This window comes from Pimephales promelas, chromosome 15 (assembly GCF_988280905.1).
Source record: "Pimephales promelas chromosome 15, fPimPro1.hap1.1, whole genome shotgun sequence".
NCBI classification, from domain to species: domain Eukaryota; kingdom Metazoa; phylum Chordata; class Actinopteri; order Cypriniformes; family Leuciscidae; genus Pimephales; species Pimephales promelas.
Window position 1 is genome coordinate 18,742,116 of NC_142783.1, and position 19,521 is coordinate 18,761,636.

At 39.2% G+C, this 19,521-nt stretch overlaps 1 protein-coding gene across 1 annotated transcript in view; it reads right to left on the minus strand.

The window, feature by feature from the left end:
- Positions 1 to 19,210, minus strand: part of fmn2a (formin 2a) — a 35,714-nt gene extending 16,504 nt beyond the window's left edge. The window contains exons 1-7 of the mRNA XM_039670764.2: positions 17,146 to 19,210; positions 15,108 to 15,280; positions 12,285 to 12,383; positions 9,178 to 10,136; positions 8,870 to 9,014; positions 6,233 to 6,320; positions 1,275 to 1,336 (exon numbers count right to left, since the gene is read on the minus strand). Of these exons, the coding sequence (XP_039526698.2) occupies positions 1,275 to 1,336; positions 6,233 to 6,320; positions 8,870 to 9,014; positions 9,178 to 10,136; positions 12,285 to 12,383; positions 15,108 to 15,280; positions 17,146 to 19,210 (3,591 nt within the window). The remainder of the gene's footprint in view (positions 1 to 1,274; positions 1,337 to 6,232; positions 6,321 to 8,869; positions 9,015 to 9,177; positions 10,137 to 12,284; positions 12,384 to 15,107; positions 15,281 to 17,145) is intronic.
- Between the last annotated feature and the right edge of the window lie 311 nt (positions 19,211 to 19,521).

Here is a 19,521-nt window from a genome sequence, read left to right on the forward strand (position 1 = left end):
CCATTTTTATCTTCACATTACACACATCCGGAACTACTTTACACCCTCTACGCGGTAAATGACGTGTGTGCAATTTCCCGCAAAATCCATCCCAACATTATTATAGATTTATCAAAGTGTATTTAGGTAAAAATATAAAAAAAAATAAAGATATTATTATTTATCTATAAAATAAGATAATAAAATAAATCAAATAAAGTTACATACTATACAGCCTACTTACAACTTACTTTTTTAAAGAGAAAATGATCTTGAAGATTTAATTAGTGGCTAGTAATTAATAATATCTAACTTAAAATCTAAAAGGCACTTAACCAACAATGTGAACTAATCTGCGAATCACATGCATGTGCCGAAATATTAGTAAGAAACGTATGATACAATGGCTTATGAATGAAAGCCATATTTCCAAAATGATACACAGAGAAAAACAGTAAGAATAGTGCCAAGATATCATCATCAGACTTGTGTAAGAAATGTTGTCATGATGTGTGGTTATGACTCCCGTCGCACGGTCTTTATCTCGTCATAATGAAGTGCAGCTCAAGCTCACACTCACACTTCCACACTGAAAACATGTAAAAGACCTCTCGTGTCGACAGCAAGATTTATGACTGTTGCTGCAATACTCATGGCGAATCATGGTGTGCAAACTCATCAGCGCTCACACACTTAAAGAATTAGAGAAAATCAGCATTTGGTAGCAGCCAATCATCTAAGAGCGATTCATGGATCTTCCAAGAAAGAGTTTTGATTTATGCCGCCATGTCAAACTGACATAGTTGCAATTGCCAATAGTTACATAAGCTGCAATTCTGTTGCTCAATCTTTTTCTCCTGAGTTTTTGAACTGTCATTTTTTTATTCTTTGAGAGGGAAAACCTCATCCTCTCCATTTGTCTTGCTGTCTGTTGTCAGTTCCATGTCTGCATGTCTGTCTTTATACAGTCGTCTCGTTTCCTCTCTCTCTCTCTCTTTCCCTCAGACAGTGACACGCACCCTGGCTCCATGGTAAACCTTACTCATTCCAGCGGTGTTTGTGGCTTGAATGTTTGTTTTGGTATTTAACACACATTTCTGCAGCTCTCTTTTTGGAGTGGACCGCGTCAAGGCGAGCTCCAAGATCTCAGGGTATATCCTGTCCAGTTCTGAGAGGTTTAAGAGTTTAATGATATGATAAATGATCACTTATGAAATTCATACTACATAAGGATCGCCAGGATTCATCACATCTGCTTATCTGGACTGTCACATCCTGTCATGTTGTGGGCTTACGTTTTCATACAGCGCCTGGAGCGTCTCCAGATCCACCACTGTGCAGTCCATGTTCAAGATAGCTGTCAGAGAGAGAAAGAGAGATTAAAGATGAGAGAATCCATCACTGACTGACCAATTAAGAATACAGATTTATTTAAATGATTTTTCAGACAGAGGGACACTATGAGGAATACTGGTCGACAACTGTCTGCGAATTGAAATTAACCTATTTTCCAAAGAACTAAAATACCAAACACATTTTCTTTTTTCAATAATGTCAAAATAAAAGAATTTCATATACTTTCAAAAATCCATAACATGTCTAGTAAAAAAAAACCAATAAGTTCTACAATTTATAAACAAAAAATTCATTTAATATCTAATATATAAAAACCATATATTTTTTTTTTAATTAATACATTTTCTTGAAAGAAGTGAATACTTTTTATTTAGGATTAAATTTATGAAAAGTTACAGTGAAGACATTTTTAATGTTACAAAAGATTTCCATGTCAAATAAATGCTGTTCTTTCGAAATTTCTATCTATTAAATAATCATGGTCTCCACAAAAATATTAAGCAGCACAACTGTTTTCAACATTAATAATAATAACTGCTTATTGAGCACTAAATCATCATATTAGAATGATTTCTGAAGGATCACGGGACACTGAAGACTGGAGGAATGATGCTGAAAATTCAGCTTTATCACAGGACTAAATTACATTGTAATTAAAAATAATAATACAACTATTTTAAATTGTAATAATATTTCACTATTGGTGTATTGTGTTTTTACTGTATGTTTGATTAAAAAAATCCAGCCTTAGTAAGTATAAGAGACTTATTTCATTAGAATTAAAAAATCTTACCAAACCCAAACTTATGTAGCATAGTATGGCATGATCGATTATATGATTTAACAATCAAAATGTGTTTACTCAGCGTCAAACATTTATTTCCCCGAGTTCTTTTTACATAATAAAAGCATTTGAATCTCTAGCAGGGCTGCAATTGAGCTGGCTTGACTGAACACTTTTTTGTCTGTGCTAAATAGAGCTATTATGTGTTCAGTCATTTGGGGAATTGAGAAACTGATCATTGTCGTGTTCCAGAAACCACACAAGAAAAAGTACCAAAAACATCCATATCTGGCCAATGCTCAGATGTATAAAACGGAGACAGAAAAAGTATTCCTTCTGTTATGGAAGAAAGATAACAAAGAGAACAACTGCAGCCTTTGGGAAGACATAACAGAGGGAGTGAGACAAAAAAGAGAGAGTGAAAAAAGTACGCTCAATCCATGAATCCATGAGTAGTTTAACCTGTCATCAACCTGACAACACCAACTCCCACCAGATCTACACCCCAATCACCACATACACAAACAACAACAGTGTAATCCCCACAACCCCACAACAATGTCTCCAAACAAAGAATCTGTCTCTTGAAGTCCAGGGATGTGGTCTGTACTTTCTCAAAACACTGATGCAGTAGTTTAGCGTGCTCGTCTTGATTTAAAATCTGAGGAAGAAATGGTTATGAAAGCTTTCTAAAGTTTATTAGCTGAAAAAAAAATTGATCAACTCAAAGCTTTCAAACTGTATAGTCAGTTATCATCCCTGCATTAGAGATACTAAGAATTTCATATTTGAACGTGTTTGTAATTATTATTATTAATAGTTATTATTATTTTGTAATAAATATGAAGTGTGAGTCACTGAAGAAACAAGCAAATCGTACGGAGGGGGTCGGCATGACACAAATAACAATACAAATAATACAATTATTATAACTGAAATTATTATTATTATTATACAACAGAGATTTTATGGTAAAGTAAGATGAGTTTAGCATGTGTTTGTCAATATTAAATAAGAATTTCAATTGAAATTTTAACACTTATATTCTATAAAACATAAACATGAAATATATGCTGCAGAACAAGTGAGTGTGAGTCACTAAAGGAAACAAATCGTAGGGGGTCGGCATCACACACACAAAAAAAAGAATAAAATTATTATTATTGTAAAACTGTGCTATAAAAATTGTGCTAAATTAAGACATTTATTTATTAATAGAAATGTAAATTTTATACTATTATTATGAAATATGATAATGTAATAAATATATTAAATAGAATGCACAGCAGAACAAGTGAGTATGATACACAAAACGTCTGGAGGGGTTGGTGTCACACATATTAATGATAATAATCCTACTACTAATAATAATATCTTGCCCCATTTATAGGGACTTTAATTAAGATATAACCAGACAAGCTCAGTGGAAATTGTAGGAGTATATGTGAAACTATAAATGCAATTATATGGTTTACTCGACGATGACTATAATCACTTGAAATTCGTGCACTTTTACTGTTATACAGCTCATCATTTAGCTGACGTTCTTATCCAAATAACACCTATTACATGAGGAATCCCCCTAGAGCAACATTGGATTAAATGCCTTGTTTAAGTGAACAATACTAGCTCAGGTTTATACCTCTAGCTACACTACTCTACGTTTCTGTTCTATTTCAAAAGCCATACATTTAAAGAAGTTTCTTAGTACTTAGCAGGTTTACAAAGTTCAGTTGGTGCCAAACATCCATAATTACTATCTTCCAAATGTCGGGCGAATGCTACCATGTTTGCAATTCTTCAGCTGTACAGACACATACCACCTTCTCTCTCTAAACACCACTAACTATAAAACAGAACAATGTTTGGCTAACAAAGAGAAGGGAAGGATTTTATAAAAGGGCATGATCATACACATATGTTTCCTTGTTGCTTTCTTTGTGATCGCTGCCATGATTCAGAATGTTTCCACAAAACAATGTCCTGCGACAGCTTAGAAGATCCAAACAGACGGCACTGCAGAACAAGTGTGCAAGTCACTAAAGAAACATAACAAACAAAAGGTCCGGAGAGGGTCGGCGTCACACGTCTCACATACGCAGTAAACACCGAGCTGACTTGTGAAACTCTGAGACTGTTATGGGTAGAATTCAAAGACTTGTCACCAAGTGTGTTGATGCAAGAGCAGCCTATATGTTCTAGTCAGTCATGCGGGAGTGTTTTTCAGCTTGTGAAGGGCTCAAACATGAGATCTTATGAAAACCAGCTGAGGGAAACTGACACAAAGGGAGCGATTCAGTGGAAATCCACAGAGGAGTTGCACCAGATTAGGTTTAGGTTCCCCAACAACAAGTCCTAATCTTGAGAAGAGGGTTTGTTCATGTTGTTTGATGGCTGATAATTGAATAATGAAAGAAAAGAGAGACATACGGGTAACGTTTCTCCTGACTGTAAAAATTGCCTCATAACTTTGCATGAACCTTTAAACTCTGCAATTAAACCAACTCACTGCATTCATGATCCAGGTCAGTGTGGTGAAGTGTGATGTTGAGGATTGTATTGATTCTGGGTAAATAGCTCTGTCAGAGAAACTGTTTGTTTCTATTTGGTGGTTTACACTCACCTCTGCATTGGGCGGAATTGCTGCGAGACCCAATGAGACTCGACCAGTGCTGAATTGTGGGTACTGAGCTGCATAATAGATGGGGACTGTGCCCATAAATTCTCAAAGAGCCAGTAAAAATTTCTTCAAATACCGCCGGTTTAAAGGATGTGTGCATATGTGTGTGTGTAAAATATTAGGTATCCGTTCTCATAATGTGATGTGGTTTTTAAAAGTGCATCCAGCCTTTGCTGATTCATTAAAACGAAGAAAGAAAAATAGAATAAAAAAAAAGGGTTGTTGTTACAGTGGATTAGACTGGAGGGAAATTATGCATGGAAAAATGTTACTGAAAGAAAACAGAATTCAGCTTGTCTGCCGCCTGTTAACCAATGAATGACTAAAAAAATAAAAAAAACAGTGTCTAATGTTCCTGAAGAATACACTATTTATCCATCCAGGACTAAAAAGTAGCAACACATTGGTCTATTTTTGCACAGACTCCAAATTCAAAGCAGAATCGACCGTTGAACGTGTTCCTGAATAAACCAGTGACTACAAATTAATGGTTTGAGTAAATAATTCATTGACTAACTCAAGAAGACTAGTTGTGTGTGACCATACTGTCATACGGATGTAACCTGTACAATGATTAACTGAAAAAATATCATTAATATCATATCATATTTAACAATAATTACCGTTTCACTTCTTTCTCTTTGCTTTTCGCAGGTAATCGTATTAATTTAATCTGAAGAATAAATGCACAGATGATCATCTGGATGATAAAAGGAACAAAAGATAAGCGATAAGCGACAGTTTGAAGATATTTGTGTGAAATAATCAACCTTTCTAAAAGATTTTCCTACTTTTACTAATTAATTGTCTTAGTATTTGGCCTTTTTCCTTTGTATTCTATTTCAGTAACTCATTCACCACATTAAAATCCACAATCAAGAGGTCTGGATTGCTCTGGGCGCTACGAGACAGGACTAACATTCCCGAACGTGATGAGAAGAAATTGCATTATTTCCTTTATAGTCCATTCAAGAGGATGAATGAGCAGACAGAGTGATGACAGCAATAAGAGAGATATAGAGAGACGAGTTAGAGAGAAAAATACTCCAGAGAGATTCGGAAATATCTTAAACAGAGAAATAGGACATCGAGGGTTTATCCAAAAACAGATTAAAACTGTAACTACAGTAAACGAATAAAACAGAATGAGAAAGAGGATGCGACTCTAATCATCATGTTCATTAAGATCTACAGTATCAACCTATTCTTGAACCCTGAGACTCAACTAACCCTCTCTCTCTCCAGCTTTCAAACACAATCAGTAACTGTATAAACAGCAAGAACAATGTGTCTTAATTGACTGTGACATCATATTTCTCCCCTTAGAGAGGTCACATGCGGGCAGGAGGCTGAGCACAATCTCAGGTGGTTTAGGCAAAAACACACACACACCTATATATATATAGAACTTTTGGGTTCTTTGGGTTGCTCACCGTTCTGGATATCTTTCATATCCAAATGAAGACTGGACATTAGAATCCCCACCGCCTGAGAACGTTTGTTATTCAGCAGCTTGACAACCTGAGAGAGACAGAGGGTATTATTTCATTACTGTAGTAAAACATCAGCCACATTATACTATAAAAAATACAAAAAAAACATAAACACAGTATTTCATCTGGCTGCTCTCATAAATTGAATAGCACAGAGAGGTACTTTGGCCTAAAAAGGAAACCAAAAACAAAGCCAAAGTATGAGTATTTATGACTGTTTCCTCATATGGCATTATGGCTAGGTCTCGTCTCATTCTTTCATGCATTGCATCCACATATATCAAAAGAACTTTAGTTTCTCCCGTTTCCGGCTCTGCCAAAGAACACCACAGTAATTATGCAAATGACAGACCTGTCTGGTCCAATTAAACAGAGTTTGATTTTGACGCTTTCGAACGGCCCCTTCAAATCAGGCATTTCTAAACAAGTGGATGCGTGCGTGGATGCATGGAATACCTCACATACTCTGTATAAATTTTCGCTGTTTTTTGAAAGACAAAACATTCCCTGAGCTCTGCCCTCTGCCAGTTCACTGCGTCTTCTGTTCATTAACACGTGTACATTGAGTGCCATCGTAAACATGTCTTCTTTCATTGTCGTACGTTAACAACATGCTAATTCTGATTGTTGGAAAGAATTTGGAGTCATGAAAACCTTCTAGTACAGGCCACACTTGAAAGTGTGTGATGGCGGCTCAGTGTGATTATCAGGAAGCCACTGGCTCCCATTATCTCCACGGGGCTCATGACCACTAAACACAGCCCGACTGCAGAGTGGTGTGCTACGTTAATGATGTGGGAAACACACTCATGCCTGTGATGAGCTGGATCTCAAACCAGACGCTTACCAACCAATGAGAATTGATTCCATACTTTAGCACCGGTCTTGGTGGGAACCGGGGATGTCGCTGTACGAGGGAGGATGGAGGTTCGGTGGTCGTACAGTAACTACCAGCTAAAGAACCAGATAACTACTGCCAAAGCAATGGGCCATAAAATGAATATGATTCATAAAATTAACATGATAATGTTGGCTCAAATGGAGCTTCGGGCAGCTGTTTTTAATTGATACATCAAATTCATGTAAAAGGTTTGATTTGATTAGATAAGCAAAGTCATTTTGACTGATATGAGCTAACTGTAACCATGGGCCTAAATCAACTCTTCTGTGAACAATGCTACACACACCCACTCTCTCTTTCTCTTACACACACACACATATAAAGTGTGGCATGACCACACTAGGCTGACTGGAGTCGCTGGGTTGGCTGGTGGTTTGAGGGTTGTGGGTTTTAACTCAATACAGACCCCCCCCTCCCATTCCTCAGATCTTACAGACCACAGATAGAGAGAGAGGGGGAGAGAGAGAAAGAGCATACAGAACACTTTCATAAGTCTTATGAATTTCTCAATATTTACATGGATAAACATCCAGTTCGTCATTTATCCTATTTGTAGGCAATGCCACGGAGTATTCTCAAAACGTGTTCATAAAAACCTTGTTTACCCACATTTATATAAAAAAGTGGTGGTACCATGGCACAAAGAGGGCATTGGATGGGAATACCAATGATTTTGGGAATTCATAATTCATACACCATTGTATTTTAGTGGCAACTTCAGGAAACTTCAAAGAAAAACATTTTAGTGCCAAAGTACATGTACAAAAACATGCACAAAAATACTTCCTTGGTATTCTTGAAAGTGTAGTATTTACTGTAAACACCATGGTACATGAATTTCAGTACCATGGTATATTTTAAAGTATGATAGTACTACCATCTGTTACAATTACTATACTATGGTAGCGGCACATTACTCTTTATTAAGGATGATATAAATATATTTGGAAATTATCTTAATGATAACAACACTAAATATGTACGTAATTCATAGTTGATAAACACAGCTGCAGAAAAATGAAATAAAATAGTTTTTTTATGATGGAGATTATAATGTGCTTGTTGTGGAGCTATGTGTTGTTATCAGAAATCTGTTCGACTCCAGACTAGGACCCAAAAAACTCTCACCAGTGACTAATTTTCACACCACTACCAGAGCGGAAGAGAGAGAGAGAGAGAGAGAGAGAGAGAGAGAGAGAGAGAGAGAGAGAGAGAGAGAGAGAGAGAGAGAGAGAGAGAGAGAGAGAGAGAGAGAGAGAGAGAGAGAGAGAGAGAGAGAGAGAGAGAGAGAGAGAGAGAGAGAGAGAGAGAGAGAGAGAGAGAGAGAAAGAAAGAGAGAGAGAGAGAGAGATTAGCTTCAGATGTGGTAGATGCCTGGATCGTTTCTGATGGTAAACAGTCTTATCAAAGAGTCTCACAGTCACACTTTGGTTGATGGAACATTAAGTAGAGCTTATAACATTTACTGAATGTCTGCAAGGCTCTGATTCACAAGCTGTGCGTGTGAAATCACTGTTAATGGTTTTGTGTGTGGTGAGGTGTGGGCAGAGCTATCTTCAGGGGCAGACAACCGGGAATGTTGTGATGAAGTGGACATACTAAGGTCCACTAGAGTATGGCCTATTTGTTGGGCTCCAGTGATCTCAATCAGTGTGGGTGTAGTAAAGTCTTCTTACCTGTTTGGCCTTTGATTTAGTTATGGTATCTGAGATGGGTTTCTTCTTTTCCTTAATGGCGCTTTTGGCAAACTTCTCAACAAATTCGCCAAAGTCTACAGATGGCTCTTCAACCTTCTCCCACACCAGAGCACTGTTGGTATCCCTATGAGCAAGGAGAAAAAAAATATATATATATATATCAATTTGTCTTATTGTACGTGTGATCATAATTAAACCTTGGCTGAATGTAAATAAGTTGAAACACAAACATTCAAAATACATATTGCAAATTCATGTAGCATCCAGTCAATGAGGCATAAGTTTACTTTTTGGCATGTAGCTGAATCCGGGTCCAGTAGAGTGGTTTCATTGGTCTTGGAGGCTCGATGACAGCTTTCAGAGGGGCGGACTCCTGAGCCATGCTGGGCGGCACAAACCCCGTGAAGGGTGGAGGGGGACCAAAGGGTGGTGGGGGCCCAAAACCAGGAGGAGGAGGGGGAGGTGGAGGTCCACAGCCAGGAGGTGGAGGGGGTGGAGGAGGTCCACAGCCAGGAGGCATGCCTGGCAGGGGAGGAGGGGGTGGAGCCATGCCCACAAGTGGAGATAGTGGAACAATACCAGGAAGTGGAGGTGGTGGAGGGGGTGGAGCCATTCCTGGGAGTTGCGGTGGAGGTGGTGGAGACATACCTGGGAGTGGAGGAGGGGGTGGAACCATACCTGGGAGTGGAGGTGGTGGAGGGGGTGGAGCCATTCCTGGGAGTTGCGGTGGAGGTGGTGGAGACATACCTGGGAGTGGAGGAGGGGGTGGAACCATACCTGGGAGTGGAGGTGGAGGAGGTGGAGGTTTTGATACATCTAGTGCTGAAGGTGTCGATACAGCTGAAACAACAGGAAGTAGGGATGGTGCAGGGGGACTGATTTCTTGTTTTCTTTGGCAGCTGCAGGAATAGGGCAGTCCAATTGGTGAAGTGGCGCTGTCACTTAATTTGGGAGTCTGTGATTGGTCTGAAAAAGGCACTGGAATTTTAAAGGCTTCCTCAACAGGTGAGGTCTGAATGGCTTTCACGTGGCGCAGAACTCCTTGTTCATTTACTTTAGACCGTGTGACAGGTTGAATATCACCCACTTCTTGATCTCTTTTTCTAAGCTTTGTGCCATCCAGTAAATTATTGTCTTTTTCCATATCTGATATTTTCGTAAGTAATTCTTCAATTGTTCGCTCTAGCTCCTGAATGGAAACGGAAGTCCCTTCTGGAACAATCCCAGATTGCCCCGTGGATCCATCCTGGAGAGCAAGATACAGAAAAGAGAGACTTCATGTCTTTAAAAAGAAACAGCAGCATGGAATGAAAAACACAGACACCTCCTGTCACATGCGATCGTACAAGCATGAGTTAGTGCCTTGTTTTAGCGGATGTTAGTTTCTCCTCCGAGACTACGTTTTTTGAGGAATGGTATGAGTGAGTGTATGTTTGTAAGTTAGGGGCTGTGTTTCTTAATAGCAAAGACCAGGCACGCATGTGGCATCCCACAAGTCAATAAAAGCACTTTGGCTGATCATGGAAAACGTAGCGGTGCTTCCTGGATGAAGGGAAGAGAGTGAACAACCACAGCCAGCATGTAAAAATCGGCACACAGCACACAAGGGATGCACTTGGCCAACACACAAACATGGTGATAAACACACACAACATAGAGAGACACACATACAATCTGGCAGCGAGGGTCAAGGAAGTCCAACAAGTCTAGACTCCAGAAGTCGTCTCTGAGGACTCCTAAAAGGCGAGCCGCAGAGTCTCTGGGAATGAGGAGGGAAGGGTTTGTGCCTTTCTTTTACACAGCTTCAAACGGCTTCAAAGAGTTTGTGTGGGTCTGTGTGAAGTATTGGGGGGGACAGAGAACATATCACACACATGGAGTCTGGTTACATTTCGGGCCCTGTCAGACTGACATAGGTTTGGGGAGACGCTTTCATTCACAAAACCCTTTTCCACAGCCAGGGAGCTTTGGTTGGCTCCAGACCTTCAAGCCCCTTAGGAATTCTGGAGTCAGTGCTAGCCAAAGAAGTTCCTTCATGCGATTTGATGTGATCACGTGTACCAGGGCATTATACAGTATGTTGAGTATTACAAGTATTAATGTAATTAAAAAAGACATATTCCCCAAAAGATCTGCATTCCGGATCACATTCAGGAATATTCCTACAAGAAACATGAGGAGCAAACTGTAATATAAGGTGTTGCGTGTGTGTGTGTGTGTGTGTGTGCTTTGAACGTTGGAATGCAAGTGTGGCCATTTATCATTTCAAAACTCAAACATGGTGGATCTTAAAACGCAACGGCAGGCACTGCGCCTGCTGGACAGATGTTTAGATCAGGATAAGATGCTGTTAGGATGCTGTTTACAGAAGGTCTCATAGCAACGTTAAAGACACGTATGGCTAGTGAGTTGTAAATGTGTAACATGAGGGTGTTGAACCTATTGGGGAAATATTTAAAACAATTTAAGAGTTTGCACACATGAACACACACAGACAATAGACAAAAGCAAATGCGTGTTTGATTTCACAGTGAACGTGATTTTACCATGTAACACATGTTTCTGGATCAACATCGTTGTTGATCCTGGATCAACTTTCCAATCAACCAATCATATGTGTACAGCATAATTTGATATTATGAGAATCAAAGGATAATTTGAGGGACACGTTTACAGTTTATGTCAACTTTAGGCTGAGAACCAGGGTGAAGTACTTACACATCAGTGTCATTACCCTCTGATTTTAGGTAAAAGTTATGGGTAGGGTTAGGGTTAGGTTTAGGGATTGGGTAAGGACTATTTTGGGACAGGAATGTTGATTCAGGACCATGTCTTACTTGGCAAAATCATGGTGACCTTGATGACACATGACATAAAATGTACTGTGGTACAGTAATGGAATTAAATACCAAGGTGCGTTGATATTTATCATGTCACTGAATAATTACCATTATTAGTATATGATTAAAAAAAATAAAAATATATAAAAACATGGCATTACCATGGAACCATTTCCAAAAACATCACAGTACCACCAAAACATCCAAAAAGCATGGCGTTACCATGGTAACTTTGGAGGTTTTTTTTGCTACCCTTATAAAAAGTACTGGGGTGGTGTTTTGTGTACCATATGCACCATATATGTAAGAGTAGCAGCATGATATTAACTTTGGACATGGTACCATGGTAAAACTATATACTTTTTGATGTAAGATAGCAATTCCATGGCTTTCTTTGACATATTTTAGCAAAGTGTTGTCCCTAAATTATATCCTAGCATTTGAATATGGTAATCATACATATTATGGTGTGTTTATCAAATACATAATGGGAATAATAACTGCACAATCCTTAATATGGGCATACAAATCCATATTGGAAGACATTCTCACACCTGTACAGAAGTGGGGGTCGGAGGCCACATTGTTTGGAGCCGTCCAGGTGTTCTGATCTCATTCTGTCCCACTGGAGCCCAGGTATACAGCTGCTCATTCTGTAAGTGTGCAAACGAATGAGAGAGCTGGCGTTAAAAAAGCTGATTATGGCAAGAAATGTTTTAAATGGCATACAGGAATCTAAAATTAGCCTTCTGTTCCTGGGACTGCTCCTGATTAGACAGCAAGAAAAGCGTATGATTTTGTGGCAGCACTGTGTGAAGGGCGACCTCTGCTGGAAAACTGAAAAAAAAAAAAACCTGCCACTGACCAGAGCAGAACAAATACATGGCATTTGTTTGGCTGACCCTGCCAGCATGTTCACACATACAAATTGAAAGACTGTTCAAGGCTGTCCATTCACATCAGTGGGGGGTTGCGCAAGCATGCAGTGAACATGTCATTCGATCAAGACGTGCTGCAGAGTTGGACTGCATGATTACACCATTTAAAAGTAAACCTTAAAAGCTGGGTATAAGTATAACATACTGTTTTTTAAAACCCATTTTACTGGTTAATACAATTATTGGTGTGCATGTGTGTTTATACAGTGGTCCCAAATCAAAAAGTGTCCATAAATAGAATATAATTGAATAATAGAATATAATTGAGTGTCGGCACAGTATCTCACCGAAATGGGCCAGAACTGAACAGAACAGAAAATATTGAAATGAGTTCCATTACATGGAAAGGGAGAAATTAAAACATGACTGCCGATTGGACAAGGGTCAAGAGAAACACTTGTCTGAACAGATTCAGAGAAATAACATTGCTCTGGGATAAGTATAATACAATAAAAAGTGGTCATTAAATTAATTACCAGAGGAGTGTGTTTAAGTGTCTTTGGAATGAAACTTTGGAACAGAAATATATTTTGAACTTAATTCAAATTTAGCAAATGATGCATAATGAAAATTGAATGTGTCATTAGTGGATGATTATGAATACAGAACCTCCTCATTTACATTCTCGTTTACACAATAAAAAGGTCTCATTTCTAATGCCATTAAGAAACATTAAGGTGTATTTGGCTGCCAGCCTGAGTAGGCTGAATAGCCCGAGCCAAACACTGAATCCTATGATATTGTTTTTGATCAAAAACCTACTGTAACTAAAGAAATAATAAAAATAAAAAATAGGTGTAAAAATACACAAATAGGCAGCTGGATAGATGATAAATGGATAATGAATATGTTTTCTATATAGAGAGATGAACACAAAGATGGAGCAGCAACAGAGGGCATGTGACCCATCTTATGTAACCTGGTCAGATGGCTTATTCATGCACATGTGTCCATTTAAGTGCACCAGCACCAGATTCACATATTTACGCATATTTGTGAAAGCGTGTCGTGCACGTCTATAAATATACACTCACACATGATATGTGTTCATACTGCTGCTAAAGGGGGTTTGAAGGTGTGTATATGTATGTGGTGAAATAGAAAGGGGGAAGGGCAAGCCCCAGAAGCAGTGTTAAATGTTCATCTGTTTAGACACAAATCTGCTTTGACTGGCGGAGCAAAAGAGTAAAGAGAGAGATTCGTTCTATTCAGGTCACATGGGGTGGCCGAGCAGAAAAAACATGACAACATTTTTGCAATGTTCCAGCATACTACTCTCACATACAGTACTGTATTACAACATTAAACTGAGAATCTCAACATACCTTGTGTAACCTACTGTAGCAGGACAAAAAAAAAATATATTCTCATGCATAAGATAATAAATACATAGCCTTTCTTCCTCTGTATCAAACAATGGCACAAAGTTACCCTGCTCATCCAACATCTGTGTTCAGGGAAAATCAACTCTCTGGGTTGTTCAACGAAGTGATATATGATGTGTGAAATCTGGCACATTTTTAGTAACACTCATCAACAGCTTTCTGCTTCTTACTAATGCAATTCAGTACTGAGCTCACAGACAAAACCTGTGCTGAACGATGTATGAATCGTCGTCAAAATCATCATTAAAATCAGGAGGGGTAGTTATTAAATTTGTGTCATAATTTACTCACCCAACATGTATGAATTTCATTCTTCTGCCGAGCACAAACGATGAAATTTTACAGAACCAGACAGTTGACAGAAGCCATTGATTTCTATAGTATTTTTTTTTATACTATTGAGAATACTGGTCAACTGGTTACCAACATTCTTCAAAATATCTCTTTTTTTTTAGTTAGTTAAACAGAAGAAAGAAACTTATACAGGTTTGGAACTACACGAGTAACTGATGACAGAATTTTCCTTTTTGGGTGAACTATCCCTTTCATTGAAATATGGCATAACCAAAATGTTCTAATACATGTTTTAAATCTAAACTTAAACCAATGTAACATGAACAAGTGGACAACACATTGGCCTGAAAAAACATCTGGTACACTGTTAAAAAAAAAAAAGAAAAAAAGAAAAAAAAGAAGGTGATTTGGAATAAATTATACATTAAATATCACTTCAAGTGGGTCAAATGGACCTGTGTGAATTCATATCAGTCCATGCCTCACTTGCACTACTGGCAGCAAGAAAAACACACACGACACTCCACCACTTTCTACACATGCATTTAAGTAATTTCAGCACTTGAAAACTGCGTTTAAATGTGGTTTATGTTTCATAGAGATCCCATGACTGATGTCAATGCAGGCAAATAATACATGGCCGATTAATCTCAGATGCTTTAATATAAAACAATCAGGATTTTTTTGTGAAATTTGCATGATAAAATGTGGAAGAGTGTCCTTATACGTAAAGCAAGAGACAAGAATTAGATGGTCATACGCTGAAATTGGGCTTATCTGTGACATCACTTCCTGTCGGTAGTTCCCTGATGCAGTCACTGAAGGGTTGTAGAATCCCCATAGCCAGAATCCGGGAACAGAATCTCTCAGCATCCTCTGTGTCATCTTCAGAACAACCCCACTGTACCAAACACCTCTCCAACAGAGAACGACCTGTAAGAGAGTGAAAGAGAGAAGATTCGTATTGAAAGTACAGAAGCTGAAAATACTGCATTTGAATGTAACTGTTAAGTTCTTCAATTATCGACTTGAGTGTTTGACGCTTTGAGTCAAGCAGAAAAATTGTGCCATTTCATTTGGTGAACTGAAGCATTTGTGTGTGTGTGCATGTTCCTGAAAGGAATATTTCTCCACCCCAAGCACAAAACTACACTTGAACTTCAACTCTCTAAAATATCAGGTGGACACAAACTCAATAGCTCATCCTGTTTCATATCACACCCTGGTAGAGAGGCTGATTTGTGCAACATCAATAAGCAGCAAAAATAAGCAGCGCGTGTGTGTTGGGGGGTGGTTTTGTTTGAGGCAGTCAGCAGCAAGTGTTGAGTGCACTATATAAAAAAAAAAAGTATGCAAGACTACATACACATCTGTTCAAACATGAATGTATGTATAGCATTTAATGAATATGCCAAAGTTTTAATGAGAATAAAAATGTTCAAAGCAGGTTATGAAACATTATATTTACATTATGTAAACAGCAGGTTTACCATTATATTCAGATCGTCATCGTGGACAATGCTTTAGTGTGCACAATTAGTGCTTTTGAGTTTCAAAGACATGTAGCCTTTGGCTCAATTAGCATTTGGTGCTTCAATATCTTAAACAGATTCAGATAATGGATGCTAGCTTTGTATCTAGACAGGAAGTGAACAGGCAAAAATTGGAGGGAAAAAAATGTCACCCTTTTTAAATCTCATCTTTTTTTAAAAAATCGTTTTCTCTTCTTTGTATCTGATCAGTCCTGGTGTAACCATCATGAATGGTTTGTCAAGAGCAGTCTATGCATAAACCACTTTAAAACAGTGTGTGCGTGTGCTTTTGTACAAGTGTGTATTTGAGTAACTTCCTGTGGCACTCTGACTCAATGAGGCAGAAGCCAGAGCTTTCCTAGCCAGCAGCTAATGTGTGTCTGTGTGTTTCTGTGGGATTGTGTGTGTATCATACATATTTGAGAGCCATGTTTTATATTTTTTTGACTGCTCACTGAGCATGGAGGGGAATGAACCAGAATAAAGTACAGAAAAAAGAAAAGGAGATTTACATCATGCCCAGGCTATTATAATAGTTCAGAGAATCACTGATTTGGAAGAAAAAAAAAAGTCTGTGACAACATTTTTACCTCGCATTTGTTCTGAAATATATTCCACCATCTTTTTTTTTTTGGCTGGTCTGGGCACAACATTCCAGTCAAACAAACAGTAAAAATCCTCTCTAACCCTATCAACCCTGACCCTAACCCTACACCTAAAATCAGAGTATAATTATAATGTACATGACCCAGCCCTAAACCCAGGTCGGACTGGTTGATATGAATGTTGTTCCACAACCAATAAGGATATTGATCAAGGAACATGAATCTCACTCGAAACAAAATCACAATTTAAACGGCATCTGACTAAGGGCTGAAACACACTAGATTTAAACACTGTACATTAAATGTAATGTACAATAAATGCACATGAAACACTGAACAGATTTTAAAACACTTGGGAACTTAAATGTTAGAGAAGAAATGCATCATGACTGAGGATCACACCCAACTTTTACAGAAACATGCTCCTGATTTCTAGGATATGTGTGAGAAATGAATGTTTGAAAGTCAGCTTAAAATATAAAGCATGTTTGATGTCCCATGTTTGATGGCCTGGGCCTATCATACAATATGTGATTGTCAATGAAAACAGCCGACTCTGTTAGAGTTGACCATTTTTACAAACAATTGTGTAGTATACAGTATGATGGGCAGCCTCGGGGCAAATTCTGGGTATACACATATATAAGACACACTGACTCACCTGAAAACACATCTGGAAAGGCGGAGGGTGAGTACCTCGAACTGACGGTCTGGAGGCCACTCTCAATAAGCTCTGATTGAGCATGTATGGATTCACACCATTCATCATGGCAACCCACTGGACCGGCAATGCTACAGGACCGCTGTCTCTGTGCTCTCCAGCTCCCTGCTCTGGATGACCCTTGACCTAAGCCTAACTCTAAGACAGCCCTGCGAGGACACATAGGGCTTGGGGAAGGAGATATTATGGGTGAAGTGAGCTGTCTGGTGGTTGTTTTAACGTAAGAAGGGTGTATTGTGGGATAAGGTTTAACCCCAAGGTTTGCACTGGCAGTTCTACGAGGTCTTGACCCTGAGCCTAAAAAGTTCTCGGATGCCCACTGTGTGATAGCTGCGGCACTGCTTTTCCTTCTCTGTTGGTTGGAACATGCCCCCTCTACCTCCTCTACACCACCATCACCCTCTACGTTCAGTTCTACACTACTAATGCTCTTCTGTGGTATGAAAATGACCCGGCTGATTTTGGATGTTGAGCTGGTCTGATTATTTGCATTGAGACCAACTTCTAGGCTTTGGGTCAGGCTGTTGCTGCCATAATGGCACTCTTCAAGAGGAGATGATAAAGATGAACTCTCCAAGACCTCTTCAGCGCTCTCGTAGGAAGTGGATGTTTCTGTAGTATTCTGAAAACTGTTGTTACTTGTTGATCTGGTAACAGCTAAGATATCCTGGACACTACTTGTCTCAGTAAAAGTATCCTGAATGCTATAGTCATTGGCCAAATTGGTCAAGTGTACAGCTTTATTTGCAATATCAGTCACTTCGCCACCTTGCTCAACCTTTAATGTCGTAATCACTCCTCCTTCTGTATCCCTACTGCATTTAAGATCTTGTTCTTTGCTGTCAGAAGCAGATACTCCTCCTACCTTCTCTGGTTCACCCATACAAGCAAAGCTACTACTAATAAGACCCGGAGTGACCTGGCCTTCGGGGCCTACTAGTTCTTCCCTGACCACATCGCCACAGTTTTGACCCTCAGCAACTCCCTCCATTTGCTGCTGTTGTCTGATGGTCCTCTGAATATCCAACAGCAGATCCTGAGCCTCGGTGGCTGAGTGGTAGCTGTAGAGATCTGTATCTGACCCCGATCCCTCAGTCTCTTTCTTAAAATCGTCAGTCATGTCCAGGCTTGACTGCCTGCTTTCTGATATGATTTGTTTGCTGTCTGGAGTGAGACCCTCCAGCTCATCACCAGATATTCCACCATTGCTGCTGTCGTTGGCATCCACGCTCTTAATCCTAATCCCACCATCCAGTACATCCTCTTTGGACAACACTTTCCGGGATAGGCCCTTGCGGATACGGATGTTGGAGAATACAGAACTTTTGGAGCCCTCCGATTTGGATTTCTTCTTGCCGGAGTCGCTCGGTAATTTACTTTTCTTAATCTTCTTAAGATGCTCATGGTCTCGGTCCTCAGTTCTCGCCCAATTCCCAGCATCTTCCACTCCAGTTGTGATGGTAGTCTTCTTTTGCTTGGCCTCCTGGTTTCCCATGTTCCTCAGAAGGCGAACACCTTTAGCAATCAGGCCATGGTGGGAATGTGTGTGCTCAGACTGACTTTCTCGTTCTCTCTGCTGCTCTCTCTTCTCTCCTATTTCCCTCTCCCCCTCCTTTCCTAATCCCTCTCTCTCTCTCTTCACCGCCGAGAGCAGCTGCCGTGATGATGCTGGCTGTGACGCTGTAGCTGAGGACTGTCTGAGAGACAGCTCCCTCTGCCTCCCAATCTCTTCCACTTTCTCTTGCTCATCTATTTGCTCCGCTGGGCTACTGGAGGAGCGGACCAACTGAGCATGTCCAGTGTGTTGCTGTGTGGTTGGGGACAGCTGCTGCTTCTGATGCAATTCTGATTGTTGTTGCTGGCGTAATAACTGTTGCTGTTGTCTCCTGATAAGATTTGTCAGGCTGCTCTTCCTCCGTTCTTTCACTCTCTCTCTGAAGGGAGAAGAGTGGAAACTCTCTCGCAGGACAGGTAGCTGCATCTCTATCGTCTGAATGTTTTGCATCTTGTTTCTTGCTATATTGACCTGGGAGGATGAAACAAATAGATTAAAAATAGGCAAAACAAAGTAAAAAAAGAGACATTTCTATTGTAAAGAGCAGAATTTCGGATTTACTTTAGCATGTTATGTTATTGTACATCACCTTAAAAAGTAAGTATACAACATTGTTACTTTTTATGGAAAGTAAGACGTTTGTGTTTGTTTTGTATTAGAAAAGCAAATTAAAGGATTAGTTCACTTCAAAATGAAAATTCTGTCATCAACTTTCTTCTGCTGAACATAAAATAAGATATTTTGGATAATGTCGATAACCA